Here is a 16,350-nt window from a genome sequence, read left to right on the forward strand (position 1 = left end):
CATCACTAGTAAAAACTCACGCTTCCTACCCTTTAACGTGCCAATTAAAACACTTTGACATGTTAATGTGGTGTATCATGTCAAAACATTGAACAGCTTCCATACTCATTTGCGTAGACTACCTAAATAACATTAACAGTTGAATGTAACTCCTAACTTGAGGTTGGGTTTATGTAGTCTACACTTACATCTAATTTACCAAACAAAGAACACCATAATTTCAGCTTGTAGCTAGGTATACCATCATTCATCCATGGTTGATTGGATCTTTGGAAGTAGTCAGCTACCACTACATTAGCCTTAATAAAAAAATTTAGGCGGCATTCTGCCTTCTCCCTACAGTTTCCAGCCATTAACTTCCCCTACGGCTACCTCATGTGAACTACAATCCCTACACTGTGGTTTAACCTTTAGAAATGTCAATAGTACAGGTAGTTGCTTGCGATACGGCTTTTGAAACATATGGCCCTTATCTTTCATCAGCGAGAAACAATCTTTCAAATTTAAAATATATACTGCTCAAAAAAATAAAGGGAACACTTAAACAACACATCCTAGATCTGAATGAAAGAAATAATCTTATTAAATACTTTTTTCTTTATATAGTTGAATGTGCTGACAACAAAATCACACAAAAATAATCAATGGAAATCCAATTTATCAACCCATGGAGGTCTGGATTTGGAGTCACACTCAAAATTAAAGTGGAAAACCACACTACGGGCTGATCCAACTTTGATGTAATGTCCTTAAAACAAGTCAAAATGAGGCTCATGTGTGGCCTCCACGTGCCTGTATAACCTCCCTACAACGCCTGGGCATGCTCCTGATGAGGTGGTGGATGGTCTCCTGAGGGATCTCCTCCCAGACCTGGACTAAAGCATCCGCCAACTCCTGGACAGTCTGTGGTGCAACGTGGCGTTGGTGGATGGAGCGAGACATGATGTCCCAGATGTGCTCAATTGGATTCAGGTCTGGGGAACGGGCGCGCCAGTCCATAGCATCAATGCCTTCCTCTTGCAGGAACTGCTGACACACTCCAGCCACATGAGGTCTAGCATTGTCTTGCATTAGGAGGAACCCAGGGCCAACCGCACCAGCATATGGTCTCACAAGGGGTCTGAGGATCTCATCTCAGTACCTAATGGCAGTCAGGCTACGTCTGGCGAGCACTTGGAGGGCTGTGCGGCCCCCCAAAGAAATGCCACCCCACACCATGACTGACCCACCGCCAAACCGGTCATGCTGGAGGATGTTGCAGGCAGCAGAACGTTCTCCACGGCGTCTCCAGACTCTGTCACGTCTGTCACGTGCTCAGTGTGAACCTGCTTTCATCTGTGAAGAGCACAGGGCGCCAGTGGCGAATTTTCCAATCTTGGTGTTCTCTGGCAAATGCCAAACGTCCTGCACGGTGTTGGGCTGTAAGCACAACCCCCACCTGTGGACGTCGGGCCCTCATTCCACCCTCATGGAGTCTGTTTCTGATCGTTTGAGCAGACACATGCACATTTGTGGCCTGCTGGAGGTCATGGCAGTGCTCCTCTTGCTCCTCCTTGCACAAAGGCGGAGGTAGCGGTCCTGCTGCTGGGTTGTTGCCCTCCTACAGCCTCCTCCACGTCTCCTGATGTACTGGCCTGTCTCCTGGTAGCGCCTTCATGCTCTGGACACTACGCTGACAGACACAGCAAACCTTCTTGCCACAGCTCGCATTGATGTGCCATCCTGGATGAGCTGCACTACCTGAGCCACTTGTGTGGGTTGTAGACTCCGTCTCATGCTACCACTAGAGTGAAAGCAACGCCAGCATTCAAAAGTGACCAAAACATCAGCCAGGAAGCATAGGAACTGAGAAGTGGTCTGTGGTCCCCACCTGCAGAACCACTCCTTTATTGGGGGTGTCTTGCTAATTGCCTATAATTTCCACCTGTTGTCTATTCCATTTGCACAACAGCATGTGAAATTTATTGTCAATCAGTGTTGCTTCCTAAGTGGACAGTTTGATTTCACAGAAGTGTGATTGACTTGGAGTTACATTGTGTTGTTTAAGTGTTCCCTTTATTTTTTTGAGCAGTGTACTTACTGTAGCAGTTTTGCACAGATCTATACTGCTATGGGAGCCTCCATCCGACAAAACTACACTGTAGCAGTTACAGATCCATACAGCTATGGCTGCCTCCATCCAACGAAACTACACTTCCGCTACACTTCCCAAGTTACGCTTACACACAGGTGTTCAGAGCATGCTAGACAGGTAAACTAGCACAGGTGGTGACCTCTTGTCTTCAGTAAACAAGCGCTGTAACATGGATATGGCTGTGTGGGAACATTAACCCTAACAATGTGTGTATCAATTTAACCTTTTGTTTTTAGAAAATTATTTCTCACTGTTATGAAATATGATCCTTATATTTACAAAACAGTACGGCAAGCGATGCGTGTTAGCTTTCAAAAAGCCCCCATAAAGAAGATACTATCATCAAGAAGATACTATTATCGTCTATGAATGGGGTACCATTACATTAGCCCTATAAATAAGATGCCAAATTCATGATATTAACAATACTTTTACCTCTAAGTCAATGTATTTAAGTTCAACCCTAATGTCAATGTTTACAACGCTTGTTGAAATTAGATGAAAACAGTACTGGTTTATGACTTTTTCAAATCCAAAGAATTGTTCACGTTGATTCCATGTCACAACACGTTGACCAATTAAGTTGATTCAACCAGTGTGTGCACCAGTATCTGTACGTTAACGTCCAGAAAGCTCCGATTCCCCACTGTAAGCGTTATAATGTAAATTCGTTGATCACCAAATATGGAGTTTCGCTGAGCAAGTATCTTCATTTACTCCCGGTATGTACTTCCAAAAAAGGTCAAAATAAAATTCACAAATTACTGTCACGATCAGGGCGGAAGAATACAACAGTTTAATCCTAGCTTGTACATTTTTATTTAGAATTTTTTTGGAAGTACATACCGGAATTAAATGTAGATAGTTGATCTGCGAAACTCGATATTTGGTGATCAACAAACGTATTTTGACATTCTAATGCTGATCTGATGAATTGTGCGTTTGAATCGGGACTTTCTGGGCGTTCGAGTGGTCTCTACGCACATATATACTGTTTCACCCAGTGGATAACTTAACCAGCTAGTTTATTTGCTTCAAGTATTAACTAAGCTATAATAAGACATGTTGGATGAATGTCGCTCAAACATGTGAAGCACTGACGCATGCCAAACAACGTAAACAACTGAGCTGGAAAATCACTGCTCCCTTTCGCCAACAAAAACATTACGCGCTTGAAGCTAGCTAATAGCTAGCTAGCTACAGTAAAAGTTTTAGCTAGCTAATGCCACCTAGAATTTAGCTAGCTGGCTGTTATTCAGCTTGCTAGCTAGCTCACTCGAGCAGGGGTGCCAAGGATGATTCCAGCATGTGTAATCCTGGTCCTGAAAACAGTTTATAATAATTTTCTTTATCGTAAAACGTAGAAAAACAAAATGGCCTTTCTTACCTGTACATTTGTTTTCCAAGAAGTCAGTGTATGGAATGACCCATTCAGGACTTCCCAAATATCCAGCGATGCTCTCCACAACCCACTCGCTGTCCTCAGCCATGTTGGCTAAAAACACACTATAGTGCTCTTCAGACAAAGAAGGTTAGTCTTGAAATTCAACAAAATGCACAACTGAAGTGTAAGTATGTATACATTTGTTGAGATCTAGCTAACAAGCTAGTCCATTTATTGTTATTATCCCTCTCCGTAGCTGCAGAAAATCTGAAAATGCGCACTCATGAATTTCGAAGTGGTCGAATGGGTTGACACCTAATCGGTCTCTATGGTAACCGATTACATCAGTGTTTAGCGTTCTACAAATTGAACAGCCCATCAGGTGTGTGGTAGTGTGGTAACTTAGTGTTTTATTCTTTGTGATCCTTTGAATGCACAATACTAATAATCCCTGATATTTCTCTGTAAACTACCTACATTACCTGAATAGTGATGTAGCCTTGATTTAGGCTACAATGCCGGTATATTGGCGCTGTTGTGTAGGGCGAAGTTTCCGTGTGCTAGTTGAAGATACCCCTCTATGCCTGAATAGGGTGATAGTGTGCATAGCCAAGAGACTGGCAATCTAGTTTCATGATTGAGAGCTCCACACCCTTGTCACCCGGGCGCTGTGATAAATCAAACCCCACTCTTGAGATAGGATTAATTAGTTCACAGGTTAAACCCCCACAGTTTAAATCACACGTAATCTGAAATGGATAGTCACTAAAGCGCGTAGACCTTCCTGAATTTGGATAGTTACCGGGGTTTGGACTGGACGTGTACAGTAGCCTCTGAATAAAACCACAATACATACATAGATTTTTTTTTATTAAGAGTAAACATTAAAATGTATCAATTCGATATAGGCATCAATGTTATACAATAAATATACACTCCTTTTGTATTTTGAAATATATTTTGTTAAAATAAGGCTGTCTATTGTACTTTAGTCCTACAGTTCATAAAGGCAGGGCATGCAACAGTGGGCATGCCAAAATTAAGCAAAAAAGTATGTTGTATTATGCATAAGAACATATTTGTAAGGCATAACTTACTCTGCTTATTTGTACATTTGGAAACAGAGATGGTGTAATGTACACTGAACAAAAATATAAACGCAACATAAAGTGTTGGTCCCATGTATCATGAGCGGAAGTTTTCAATACGCACAAAAAGCTTATTTCTCAAATTTTGGGCACAAATTTGTTTGCATCCCTGTAAGTGAGTATTTCTCATTTGTCAAGATAATCCATCCACCTGACTGGTGTGGCATATCAAGAAGCTGATTAAACATAATGATCATTATAGGTGCACCTTGTGCTGAGGACAATAAAAGGCCACTCTAAAATGTGCAGTTTTATCACACAACACTATGCCACAAATGTGTCAAGTTTTGAGGGAACATGCAGTTGGGATGCTGACTTCAGGAATGTTCACCAGAGCTGTTGCCAGAGAATTGAATGTTAATTTCTCTACCATAAGCAGCACTCCAATGTCATTTTATAGAATTTGGCAGTATGTCCAACATGCCTCAAAACCAGAGACCACATGTATGGCATTATGTTGGGGCGGCAGGGTAGCCTAGTGTTTAGAGCATTGGGCTAGTAACCGAAAGGTTGCAAGTTTGAATCCCCGAGCTGACAAGGTACAAATCTGTCGTTCTGCCCCTGAACAAGGCAGTTAACCCACTGTTCCTAGGCCGTCATTGAAAATAAGAATTTGTTCTTAACTGACTTGCCTAGTTAAATAAAAGGTAAAAAATGTTGGTGAGCGGTTTTCTGATGTCAATGTTGTGAACAGAGTCCCCCATGTTGGGGTTATGGTATGAGCAGGCATAAGCTATGGACAACGAACACAATTGCATTTTATCGATGACAATTTGAATGCACAGAGATACCGTGACGAGATCCTGAGGCCCATTGTGGTGCCGTTTATCTGCCGCCATTACCTCATGTTTCAGCATGATAATGCATGTCACAAGAATCTGTACACAATTCCTGGAAGCTGAAAATGTCCCAGTTCTTCCATGGCCTGAATACTCGCCAGACATGTCACCCATTGAGCATGTTTGGGATGCTCTGGATCGACGTGTACGACAGCGTGTTCCAGTTCCCGACAATATCCAGGAACTTCGCACAGCCATTAGAGGGGTGGGACAACTTTCCACATGCCACAATCAACAGCCTGATCAACTCTATGTGAAGGAGATGTGTCGTACTGCATAAGCCAAATGGTGGTCACACTAGGTACTGACTGGTTTTCTGATCCTATCATCTTTTTTTAAGGTATCTGTGACCAACAGATGCATATCTGTATTCCCAGTCATATGATATCCATAGATTAGGGCCTAATGAACTTATTTAAATTGACTGATTTCTGTATATGAACTGTAACTCAGTAAAATTACATGTTGCGTTTTATATTTTTGTTCAGTATATAATTAACTGTTGGGACATATTGTCCTCCAGAGGGCAGTCATTGTACTGTAATAGTATCGAAATGAATGGTCATGTTCGAGAGCATCAAAACCGTAATGTATTATGGGTCAATTGTGACTGACTGATCTACAAATAATGAGCCGTTATTTACGATGCAAGGTGATTTGTAGAACAGTCAGTCGGCAGTCGCCTGCACTGTCAGCTGCAATGTCGAACCAGCCTAATCAAGGTCTTCAACACAGGAGGTGGGTGACACCTTAATTGGGGAGGACGGGCTCGTGGTAATGGCTGGAATGGAATCAGTGGAATGGTATCAAATACATCAAACACATGGTTTCATGCCATTCCATTCACTCCGTTCCTGCCATTATTATGAGCCATCTTCCCCTCAGCAGCCTCTACTGGTCTTCCATGTGTTGTGATGCAATGTGCTTTTAAATGAACTGTAAATCACCTTGACCACAGTGGTATCCTTCAAGCTATTATTACAATATTACAATCATGCCTTTTAAATGAATTAATTTACCATTCAGTAGTAGCGTATGACATGTTTGCCTACTGTGGATGTACAAATCTAATCTAACATTTTGAAAAACTACACAGGAGACTATTCTAATAAAATGTAGGCTGTCTGTCTAATGCGCAAGTGATGATGAGGACTAAGACTATTCATTAATCTTTACTTTGTATTCACACATCTTTTGTGCCTGTTTGCAGGTGAGAGAAATAGTCTTTCCTTAAACTAACTCTAGGTGGCAACAGTGAATCAGGGACAGTTTATACTGTAGGTTGTATCTGGGACACACCCCAAATTTGGTTTGCTCTGATCTGTTATGAATGGGTTCGATGTATAGGTTAGGAAATGTTAATCCCAGAATTGCTACATCAAGAGGAATACAGTGACTGAAGGTTTGCCAGCAATTGAATAAGAAAACATGTTTCTTGTACAGTGACAAAGTGCATTCCTAAACAGATCATTGACAGTCACCATTGATGCACTCGTAAAACAATATATGAAGTAGCCTACTCTGGACTGTTGCACCAACAGCAGTCCGATGCCTTTGACTACCTCTTTATGACATGAGGACATACAAGTAACTGCCAAAATAAAGGAAACACTTGAGTAAATGAGGGATGCAAAGTATATAAATATATATTGAAAGCAGGTGGTTCATGGGTTAATTAAGCAATTAAAACATCCCATCATGCTTAAGGTCATGTATACAAATGCCCAGTTGCCCATTACTTTGGCTACCATGGCTAGAAGAGATATCTGTGCCTTTGAAAGAGGGGTCTCAAAGGAGCATAGGGGGTTTAAAGGGTGTGTGTGTGTCTCAGTCATCAGATCTCAACCCAATTGAACACTTATGGAAGATTCTGAAGCGGCGCCTGAGACGGCGTTTTCCACCACCATCAACAAAAAAACAAATTATGGAATTTCTCGTGGAAGAATGGTGTTGCATCCGTCCAATAGTTGCAGACACATGTCGAATCGATGCCAAGGCTCATTGACGCTGTTCTGGCGGCTCGTGGTGGCCCAACACCCTATTAAGACACACTGATGATGTTTCCTTTATTTTGGCAGTTACCTGTAGTTAAAGGGTAAGTTGTTGTACAGATATTTACTGTCACATTAAGAACATTGTCTGCCATAAGAGCAGTGTACATCATAGATGTGTTAATGCTACATTTATGTACTGGTTAACGCTGACAAACTTATTAATATTTTCAGGAAGTACGTGCATTGTTGTTATTTCAATTTACTATTAATATTTTTCTTGTATCAAAATACGATAACAGAACCCCAGTTATAAAATAATGTGTGACGAGAACCACCTGTAAACATGGAGAAAGTATTCTTCCATTATATTACTGTAAAAAGACGATGAAAAGACAGATGAAACAGAATAAATAGAAGTGTAATGCCAATCAAACACCACAGATAGGCCTATTACATACAGTATTTAGACATTGGAGTGACATGTTCATAAAAAGGTGTTGACAACTCCTGTAGTTGATCATCTTTGATGTTCAGGTGCAAAGTGTATCATGCGGGTGGTGTAAAGAGTTGCTGTGGTTACTTTCTCTGCCGGTCCAATGCATAAGGTCTTATTTCAAAACATGTCCTTGGGGGAACTGGAAAGGTGTTTAGCAGTCTTTAAAAAGTCATGCTATTGATCTTACTGACTGAAATCACTTCCAATAGTTTTTTACAACATCTGTTCAATAAGTCAACATCTGTTTTTAAAGAGAGCTACAGTTGTCCCACTGGTTAAACACCCTTTTCCAGTTGTACCTAATAAACCTAATTATTCACGAAGACCTTGGGAATCTATGACCAATATTCCATTAGGTAAAATCATTGTCTTGTAACTTTACCAAACAAATACCTTAGGCCAGGGATGGGCAACTTTGATTGGGGTGGGGGCCACAACAAATCTGAACTCATTATAGGGGGCTGCAGTGGCTCACAGGTCTGTGTACCCATATCCATACTCACACATGCAATCAGAGCCCTAGCCTTTTGGGGGCCATTAAGTGGAAGTTATACGTTTCAGAGTACATTTTCTGCAATTCTATACACATTTGCCATGGGGCGGAGAACATTTCTCAATTTTATAACTCATTTCATGCAATTCTACTAATTTTGTCATGGGGTGGAGAGAAAGGTTTGCAGTTTTTAATATGATGTGACTAACAAAATCAATGGAGCCCCCCCCCCCCAAATCAGTAATTCAACCATGATTACTAAAAGTTTAGATAGCTGGCCGCAAGACTAACTTACAATCACAGTTGTTTTTGCTGACATGGGCTAATTGAGTGACTGTCAGTGACTGACATAACAAGAGAAACTGCTGATGCACAACCACATTCAAAATGTCACCTTGTGTTTTCTACTATTCTAACTCAACAGTAAGTTGAGACCCTGACAGATGTTTTGTTTTAAGGCTTTGAAAATTGATCCGTGGGCCTACAAAAGGGGGGCCGCCAGTTGCCCATCCGTGCTCAGCTCCTTCCAATGTTAGTATGCTATTGACCTCTGCAGTTGGTTTTCGTTTTTAACCTATGCATAAGACCGGGGTATGATAGCATATCCATTACAAACTAAGTACTGTCCAGGGACATGGTGGTTTCAACACTTTCCAGGAAGCAAGATGCTCACCTTTTGAGTACAGAACGGTACATTTTAAAAATAATTTATAATATGTAAATGATTTGATCATGTTAAAAACATAACAGCCCTAAAGCTCTATCACAAGTTAAATATCTAGTTCTACCCTATTGAGTGTTTCCAACAAAGAAAATATACAAAATAGAAGACTATGCAACTTTTACTTAAAATTGGATGCTGGAAATTGAGTCAAGATTCTGAGATCAACCCCAGTCAGTTTACATTCTAGTTTAGACCAAATCAGGATTTTAGACATGATACCAAAATAGATGCATGCCAATGGGGCATAATTGTCTTTACTCTGCAACAATAAACATCAACTAGATGTCTTTATCTTAGGAATCAGATGAGGTCAACATGTTTCTGGCATTCCTGTTATCCCATTCGCTTCATTTGATCAGCTGTGGTCCAACAGACAGATGACCCTCGTTCATTTGGTCGAGGTTGGAGGTATGCTGCACTTTGTAAATTAATATTGAAGACACACCAGGTAAACACCTTTTGGAGTATAGATTTGTATAGGATATCTCCACACTACTGTCCATGCAGCTCCAACCTGCTTTGGCCAGAGAGGGTTTTAAAAGGGTTGTGATGAATGATGTCATTATTGGCAAAATGGATTTAACGATGAGCTATATTTACTGAGGTTCAGCATTCATTAGAAAATCAATTTATTTGATAATTTCCCCTCCCACGAATGTCTTCTGTAAGAAACAGTCAGGATGAAATAAGCAGAAGGTTCAATAGATGAACAAATGCCCTCCAATTCCTATATTACGTCTACAGTGTCCGATTTCAGCATTAAACTGTTATTTTTCTCTTAAAGCCTGCATAAATCAGTCTTCTAACGCACCACATCTTCGGATTCACAGGGAGCCATTGGGACCCTCCTTACTCCCATTGCTCTCTGTTGGTTGAGTGATTTTGAGATGTGCCAGTTGGTTGAGCTGGTGCTTGTTGCAGACTGGGATCTTGTTAGCCTGCAGGCTCTTGGTGTGGCGTGAATACCAGTCCCGCTCGAACGTAGCCCTCACCTGTTCCACCAAAGTTGAGTTCTTCTCCTTCACCCCCTCCGCCTGACTGATCACCATGCCTGCTCCAGCGTTGAACGTAAACTCATTCCCCACCCAGTCAAAGTTCCCTGTGGGACAACAGACACCCGTCAAAATCCTTAATCAAAAATATAGTTTCAAAGGTACTAGCCAAATAGTCAACCCACCTCACAAGCAAACTAATCAATCCACCAACCAGTAGCTAGAACAATAATTGAATAAAAAAATAATAATTATAAAATAAACCATTCGCAAAATAGTTACTACTCATCTGAAATGAATGCAAGTGAACTCACCTATGTACACAGCACTGTCTGTCACCATGAATCTGTTATGGTTGATTCCCTGTAGCGTGCCATCTCTCTGCTTCCTGGGGCTGAAGAACTTCTGCACAAAACACACAAAAACTGGCTTAGCAGTGGTGATTAATGAATACATTTTACATGTACAGTAGGTTTGCAGGTACAGTAGAGATGAATACATTTTACATGACCTACAGTAGGTTTGCAGGTACAGTAGAGATGAATACATTTTACATGACCTGCAGTAGGTTTGCAGGTACAGTAGAGATGAATACATTTTACATGACCTGCAGTAGGTTTGCAGGTACGGTAGAGATGAATACATTTTACATGACCTGCAGTAGGTTTGCAGGTACAGTAGAGATGAATACATTTTACATGACATAGAGTAGAGATGACTATATACAGTGCACTGCAAAAGTATTGGGATAGTGACACATTTTTTGTTTTGGCTCTGTACTACAGCACGTTTTGATTATTTTCTGGCCGATAGAAAGGAATGTTAAATAATGTGTTGTATTTTTTTGGAGTCACTTTTATTGTAAATAAGAATAGAACATGTTTCTGAACACTTGTACATTAATGTGGATGCTACCATGATTACGGATAGTCCTGAATAACGATGAGTGAGAAAGTTAGACGTACAAATATCATACCCCCAAACATTTTTATCGTAATGTTGTGAGGTTATCATGTCATGGTGGTATGATATTTGTGTGACTAACTTTCTCACTTATCATTATTCATGATTCATTCAGGACTATCGGTATTCATGGTAGCATCCATATTAATGTAGACATTTTTAGAACAGGGGCGCAACTTTCACTGAGGACGGGGGGAACATGTCCCCCCCACATTCTGAAATTCCATTTTTGTGCCCCCTAGTTTTATCATTGAAATATGATACAAAGGAAAGGAAAGGGGGGATACCTAGTCAGTTGTACAACTAAATGCCTTCAACTGAAATGTCTTCCGCATTTAACCCAACCCCTCTGAATCAAATCAGGCAACGGTGTGCTTTAGGATCATGCGGACGCCTCTGAGCAGTCGGGTAGGCTGTTTGGAGTGTTATCCGACCCGATTAAAAAAAAAATACAGTACCAGTCAAAAGTTTGGACACCTACTCATTCAAGGGTTTTTCTTTTATTTTGACTATTTTCTACATTGTAGAATAATAGTGAAGACATAAACACTATGAAATAACACATATGGAATCATGTAGTAACCAAAAAAGTGTTAAAACAAATCAATATCTTAGATTATTCAAAGTAGCCACCCTTTGCCTTGATGACAGCTTTACACACTCTTGGCATTCACTCAACCAGCTTCACCTGGAGTGCTTTTCCAACAGTCTTGAAGGACTTATCACATATGCTGAGCACTTGTTGGCTGCTTTTCCTTCCCTCTGCGGTCCAACTCATCCCAAACCATCTCAATTGGGATGAGGTAGGGTGATTGTGGAAGCCAGGTCATCTGATGCAGCACTCCATCACTCTCCTTCTTGGTCAAATAGCCCTTACACAGCCTGGAGGTGTTTGTCCTTTTTAAAGCCAAATGATAGTCCCACTAAGTGGAATCATGATGGAATGGCGTATCGGTGCAGAATGCTGTGGTAGCCATGCTGGTTAAGTGTGCCTTGAATTCTAAATAAATCACAGTGCCACCAGCAAAGCACCATCACACCTCCTCTGCTTCACGGTGGGAACCACACATGCAGAGATCATCCGTTCACCTACTCTGCATCTTACAAAGACACGGCGGTTGGACTCATCAGACCAAAGGACAAATTTCCACCGGTCTAATGTCCATTGCTCGTCTTTCTTGGCCCAAGCAAGTCTCTTCTTATTATTGGTGTCCTTTAGTAGTGGTTTCTTTGCAGCAATTCGACCATGAAGGCCTGATTCACACAGTCTCCTCTGAACAGTAGATGTTAAGATGTGTCTGTTACTTTATCTGTTATTCTGAAGCATTTATTTGGGCTGCAATTTCTGAGGCTGGTAACTCTAATGAACTTATCCTCTGCAGCAGAGGTATCTCTGGGTCTTCCTTTCCTGTGGCGGTCCTCATGAGAGACAGTTTCGTCATAGTGCTTGATGGTTTTTGAGACTGCACTTGAAGAAACTTTCAAAGTTCTTGACATTTTCCGCCCTGACTGACCTTCATGTCTTAAAGTAATGATGGACTGTCATTTCTCTTTGCTTATTTGAGCTGTTCTTACCATAATATCAAATCACATTTTATTTCTCATATTTGCCAAATACAACAGGTGTAGACCTTACAGTGAAATGCTTACTTACAAGCTCTTAACCAACAATGCAGTTAAGAAAAATACAACAACAAAAATAACTAAAAGTAACAAATAATTAAAGAGCAGCAATATTTACCAAATAGGGCTATCTTCTGTATACCACCCCTACCTTCCACAAATTAACTTTTAACAAGGCACACCTGTTAATTGAAATGCCTTCCAGGGTACTACCTCATGAAGCTGGTTGAGAGAATGCCAAGAGTGTGCAAAGCTGTCATCAAGGCAAAGGGTGGCTACTTTGAAGAATCTCAAATATAAAATATTTTGATTTGTTTAACACTTTTTTTTTGTCCCTCCCACTTCTAAAACCAAAGTTGCTCCCCTGGTTTAGAAACACATTATATTCTTATTTACAATTAAATTGACTCCAAAATGATACAATACATTACTTACCATTCATTTCTATTGGGCACAAAATAATCTTTAACATAACCAAAACAAACAGCAAATGCCTCCAACAAGTGTGTAGATTCACAAGCTTGATGTAATCTTTGCAAGCTAGGAATATGGTACCAAATAGTAAACTTGACTACTTTAATACACATAAGTGAATTTGGGGGGACTATGTACCAAAAGTGCTGTAATTTCTAAACGGTTCACCGATATGGATGAAAATACCTTCTAATTAAAGCTGACAGTCTGCACTTTAACATCAGTCATTGTATCATTTCAAATCCAAAGTGGTGGAGTATAGAGCCAAAAAAACAACAAAATGTTTAACTGTCCCAATTCTTTTGTAGCTCACTGTAGGTATAATGAGCCTGGTACTGATTCTGTATAACATCAGTTTGTATCCAGGTAATGAGGATGTAGGTGTGTGGTGTCCACACTCACAGCCTCCATTGAACAGTTGGCCAGCTCCATGCACAGGGTCTTCAGGGACCACACAAAGTTAAAGGTCAGGGGATGCGTCTGCTCCCAGCAGCTTACTAACAGACGCACTTCGATGTTCCTCAGGATCAAGGCCTCCCGAAGCATCCCGTCTATACGAGACCAGTATCTGCCAAGGTAACAAAGAGTTACACACTAATCTGTTTGGTAATTACAGGTAATTATACACAGTTACATCCTGTCAGTGGTCATTGTATTGTATAAATGGGCAAACAATACAACACTAACAATAAGGTGATCAGGTGCTGTCAGTGTCAACAATAAGGTGATCAGGTGCTGTCAGTGTCAACAATAAGGTGATCAGGTGCTGTCAGTGTCAACAATAAGGTGATCAGGTGCTGTCAGTGTCAACAATAAGGTGATCAGGTGCTGTCAGTGTCAACAAATTGCTCACCTGTGAGCATTCCTGTTAGTGAGAGGCAGGTAGTCTGTAATGGATATGTAGATGAACCTCTTGGCCTTTTGGATCACGTAGGCTATGGCATCAAGGTCTCTGGTCCTGTCTTTAGGGCAGAAGACATCTGGAGAGCTCTGCCACAAGATAAGACTTTTAAATCAGTAGAGAACAGAGGCCCTCATGTCAATGCCAAGGCTATACAGATGCAATGAATCATTGTCATTGTTGTCGTCCTCATTATTGTTATCAAATCGTCGTCATCATCACCACCACTACTACCTCTTGGAACATATCTTTGTCCATTAGTATTCCAACAGCATCGTTACCTTGTCTCTAACTGAACCTGTCTCTGTTCTTTATATATAATAATAATAATAATAATAATAATAATAATAATAATAATAATATTCATTTAATTGGTAAAGCTCTTTTCTCACACCCAAGTTGCAATAAAATAAAAATAATAAACCAAAAAACACAGACCATAGAACACAGACAACAATCAAAGCTATATACAGGTCTGGAGGGCATGAACAGAATTAACAGAGGTCCTTGAAAGATTTTCTGAACAGCATGGTCTTGAGCTGTGCCTTAAAAGAGGCCAGATACTCTGCAGCCCTAATAGTGTCTGGAAGTGTGTTCCTCAGCCACGGAGCTGCGCAACCTAAAGCCCTGTCACCCATAGGATGTGTGTGATGAGAAAAATTACAGATCACAGTTCCATGCCATCAATACTTCTGATGATTAACGTTCCCTCTGTTTTTCAGAAATGTTCATCGACTGGCCTAATTTACAACCAGCCAAACGTATGTTTTCTGTTGGAAGCAATGCAATTTTTCATCCCGTCAGCATACTTAAAACACTAGCTGATTAGTCACATCGAGCTGTATAAGAAATAGCTTTTTTCACCCAACTGTCACCTCTCGTCAAAGTTCTTACTGTGGGAAGACATTGCAAATGTTTACATAATTTATATATCAGGACTAATGAAAAGGCTTTAACCAACAAAAGTCTTCAAATAGTATTCATAAATATTGCCAATTTATTATTGCTAGCAAGAAAAACCCCAAAGAATTCATAATCTCTGTAAAGTATTCATTAATACAGTATAAAAATTAGCCTGTCTCAGACTGATAAAAATTACTACTGATACAGAATGATAAACAATACTTTTTCCAGGTCTGTAACCAAACCTGGAAAAACTCAAGGTCCTTGTTAAAAGGTCACATCGTCCGGACAAACTCCTGTCCTTATGCATGAAGCCATGTGAGAGAATGATTAGTTGTCACTCACAGAGACAAAGACTTCAGCCTTGGTGTTGTTGAAGAGAAGCGGTAGGTTCTCATCTTTGTTCCACAGGGCGCTCAGCCTCTTGGACCACATGGACGGTATAAAGTCCTTATACTGCAGCTGCCAGTAGAGGTTGAATACCCTGTGCAGGTCCAATGCCAGGCAACTACAGTTGTAGACGATGATGCCCAGTTCTTTCATCTGAGAGACAACAAAGCAACAGCACAGATGTTGTACGATGTTAGCATGTGCCCCCAGGGACTCTACCCATACCAAATCCTTACTCCACACATCTCTTCTCATCCTTCCTTCCCCCTTCTCCTCTCCTTCCATTCCCCCTTTTCCATTCCCTCTCCTCCCATCTCCTACTCCCCACACTTGAATCCTCCCCATGGTCTTCTGCCCTCCTCTGGCCCTGGACGAGGCAGGTAGTCCTCCAGGCCCTTCCAATCACCAAGCCTCTCCAATCCCTTCTCACAGCAGCGTTTCAAGTGATGCACTTCTCAAGCAAATGTTTATTTCAGTGAAGTGATAAAGATAAAACGGGCTAGGTACAGCAAATGGGGTCACACTTTAAATCAACCTTTTGTACTTCTTCAGCTTTGAGCAGCACCACGTTCCCTTTTTGTCCCCACTCAATTAATTCAGTATTGTCCTTTCTCGTACGCACGTTAAAAAGGTGATGTTTTCTGCCAACTATAAAAAGTTGCATCTCTTTTATATTCAGGATGTTTGTGCAACCTAAGCCAATTAATGGATGCTGTTCTCCTAGTGTAACTAGCAGTGTTTGAATAAATATTGATTGCAGAGTCATGTGACAAATCCCCAGAGAAGATGGTTGTACACAGTACCCTCAAAATGCCTGCAATATCAGACCTCAAAATCAAAACAGGTTTTGTGTACACAGTAGGTTGGTAAAAGTGTTTACGTAATCAAGGTA

At 40.7% G+C, this 16,350-nt stretch overlaps 2 protein-coding genes across 3 annotated transcripts in view; both read right to left on the reverse strand.

Annotated features, from left to right (window-relative positions):
- Positions 1–3,843, reverse strand: part of cfap36 (cilia and flagella associated protein 36) — a 29,847-nt gene extending 26,004 nt beyond the window's left edge. The window contains exon 1 of the mRNA XM_029752512.1: positions 3,522–3,843. Coding sequence (XP_029608372.1) covers positions 3,522–3,624 — 103 coding nt within the window. The 5' untranslated portion in view covers positions 3,625–3,843. The remainder of the gene's footprint in view (positions 1–3,521) is intronic.
- A 5,319-nt stretch (positions 3,844–9,162) lies between these two features.
- The window catches only part of LOC115193653 (inactive phospholipase D5), a 64,175-nt gene continuing 56,987 nt past the window's right edge, over positions 9,163–16,350 (reverse strand). For both annotated transcript variants that reach the window (XM_029752513.1, XM_029752514.1), the window contains exons 6-10: positions 15,414–15,611; positions 14,118–14,254; positions 13,667–13,832; positions 10,519–10,609; positions 9,163–10,311 (exon numbers count right to left, since the gene is read on the reverse strand). In XM_029752513.1, coding sequence (XP_029608373.1) covers positions 10,037–10,311; positions 10,519–10,609; positions 13,667–13,832; positions 14,118–14,254; positions 15,414–15,611 — 867 coding nt within the window. In that variant the 3' untranslated portion in view covers positions 9,163–10,036. The remainder of the gene's footprint in view (positions 10,312–10,518; positions 10,610–13,666; positions 13,833–14,117; positions 14,255–15,413; positions 15,612–16,350) is intronic.

The sequence above is a fragment of the Salmo trutta genome, chromosome 5, assembly GCF_901001165.1.
Source record: "Salmo trutta chromosome 5, fSalTru1.1, whole genome shotgun sequence".
Taxonomy (NCBI): domain Eukaryota; kingdom Metazoa; phylum Chordata; class Actinopteri; order Salmoniformes; family Salmonidae; genus Salmo; species Salmo trutta.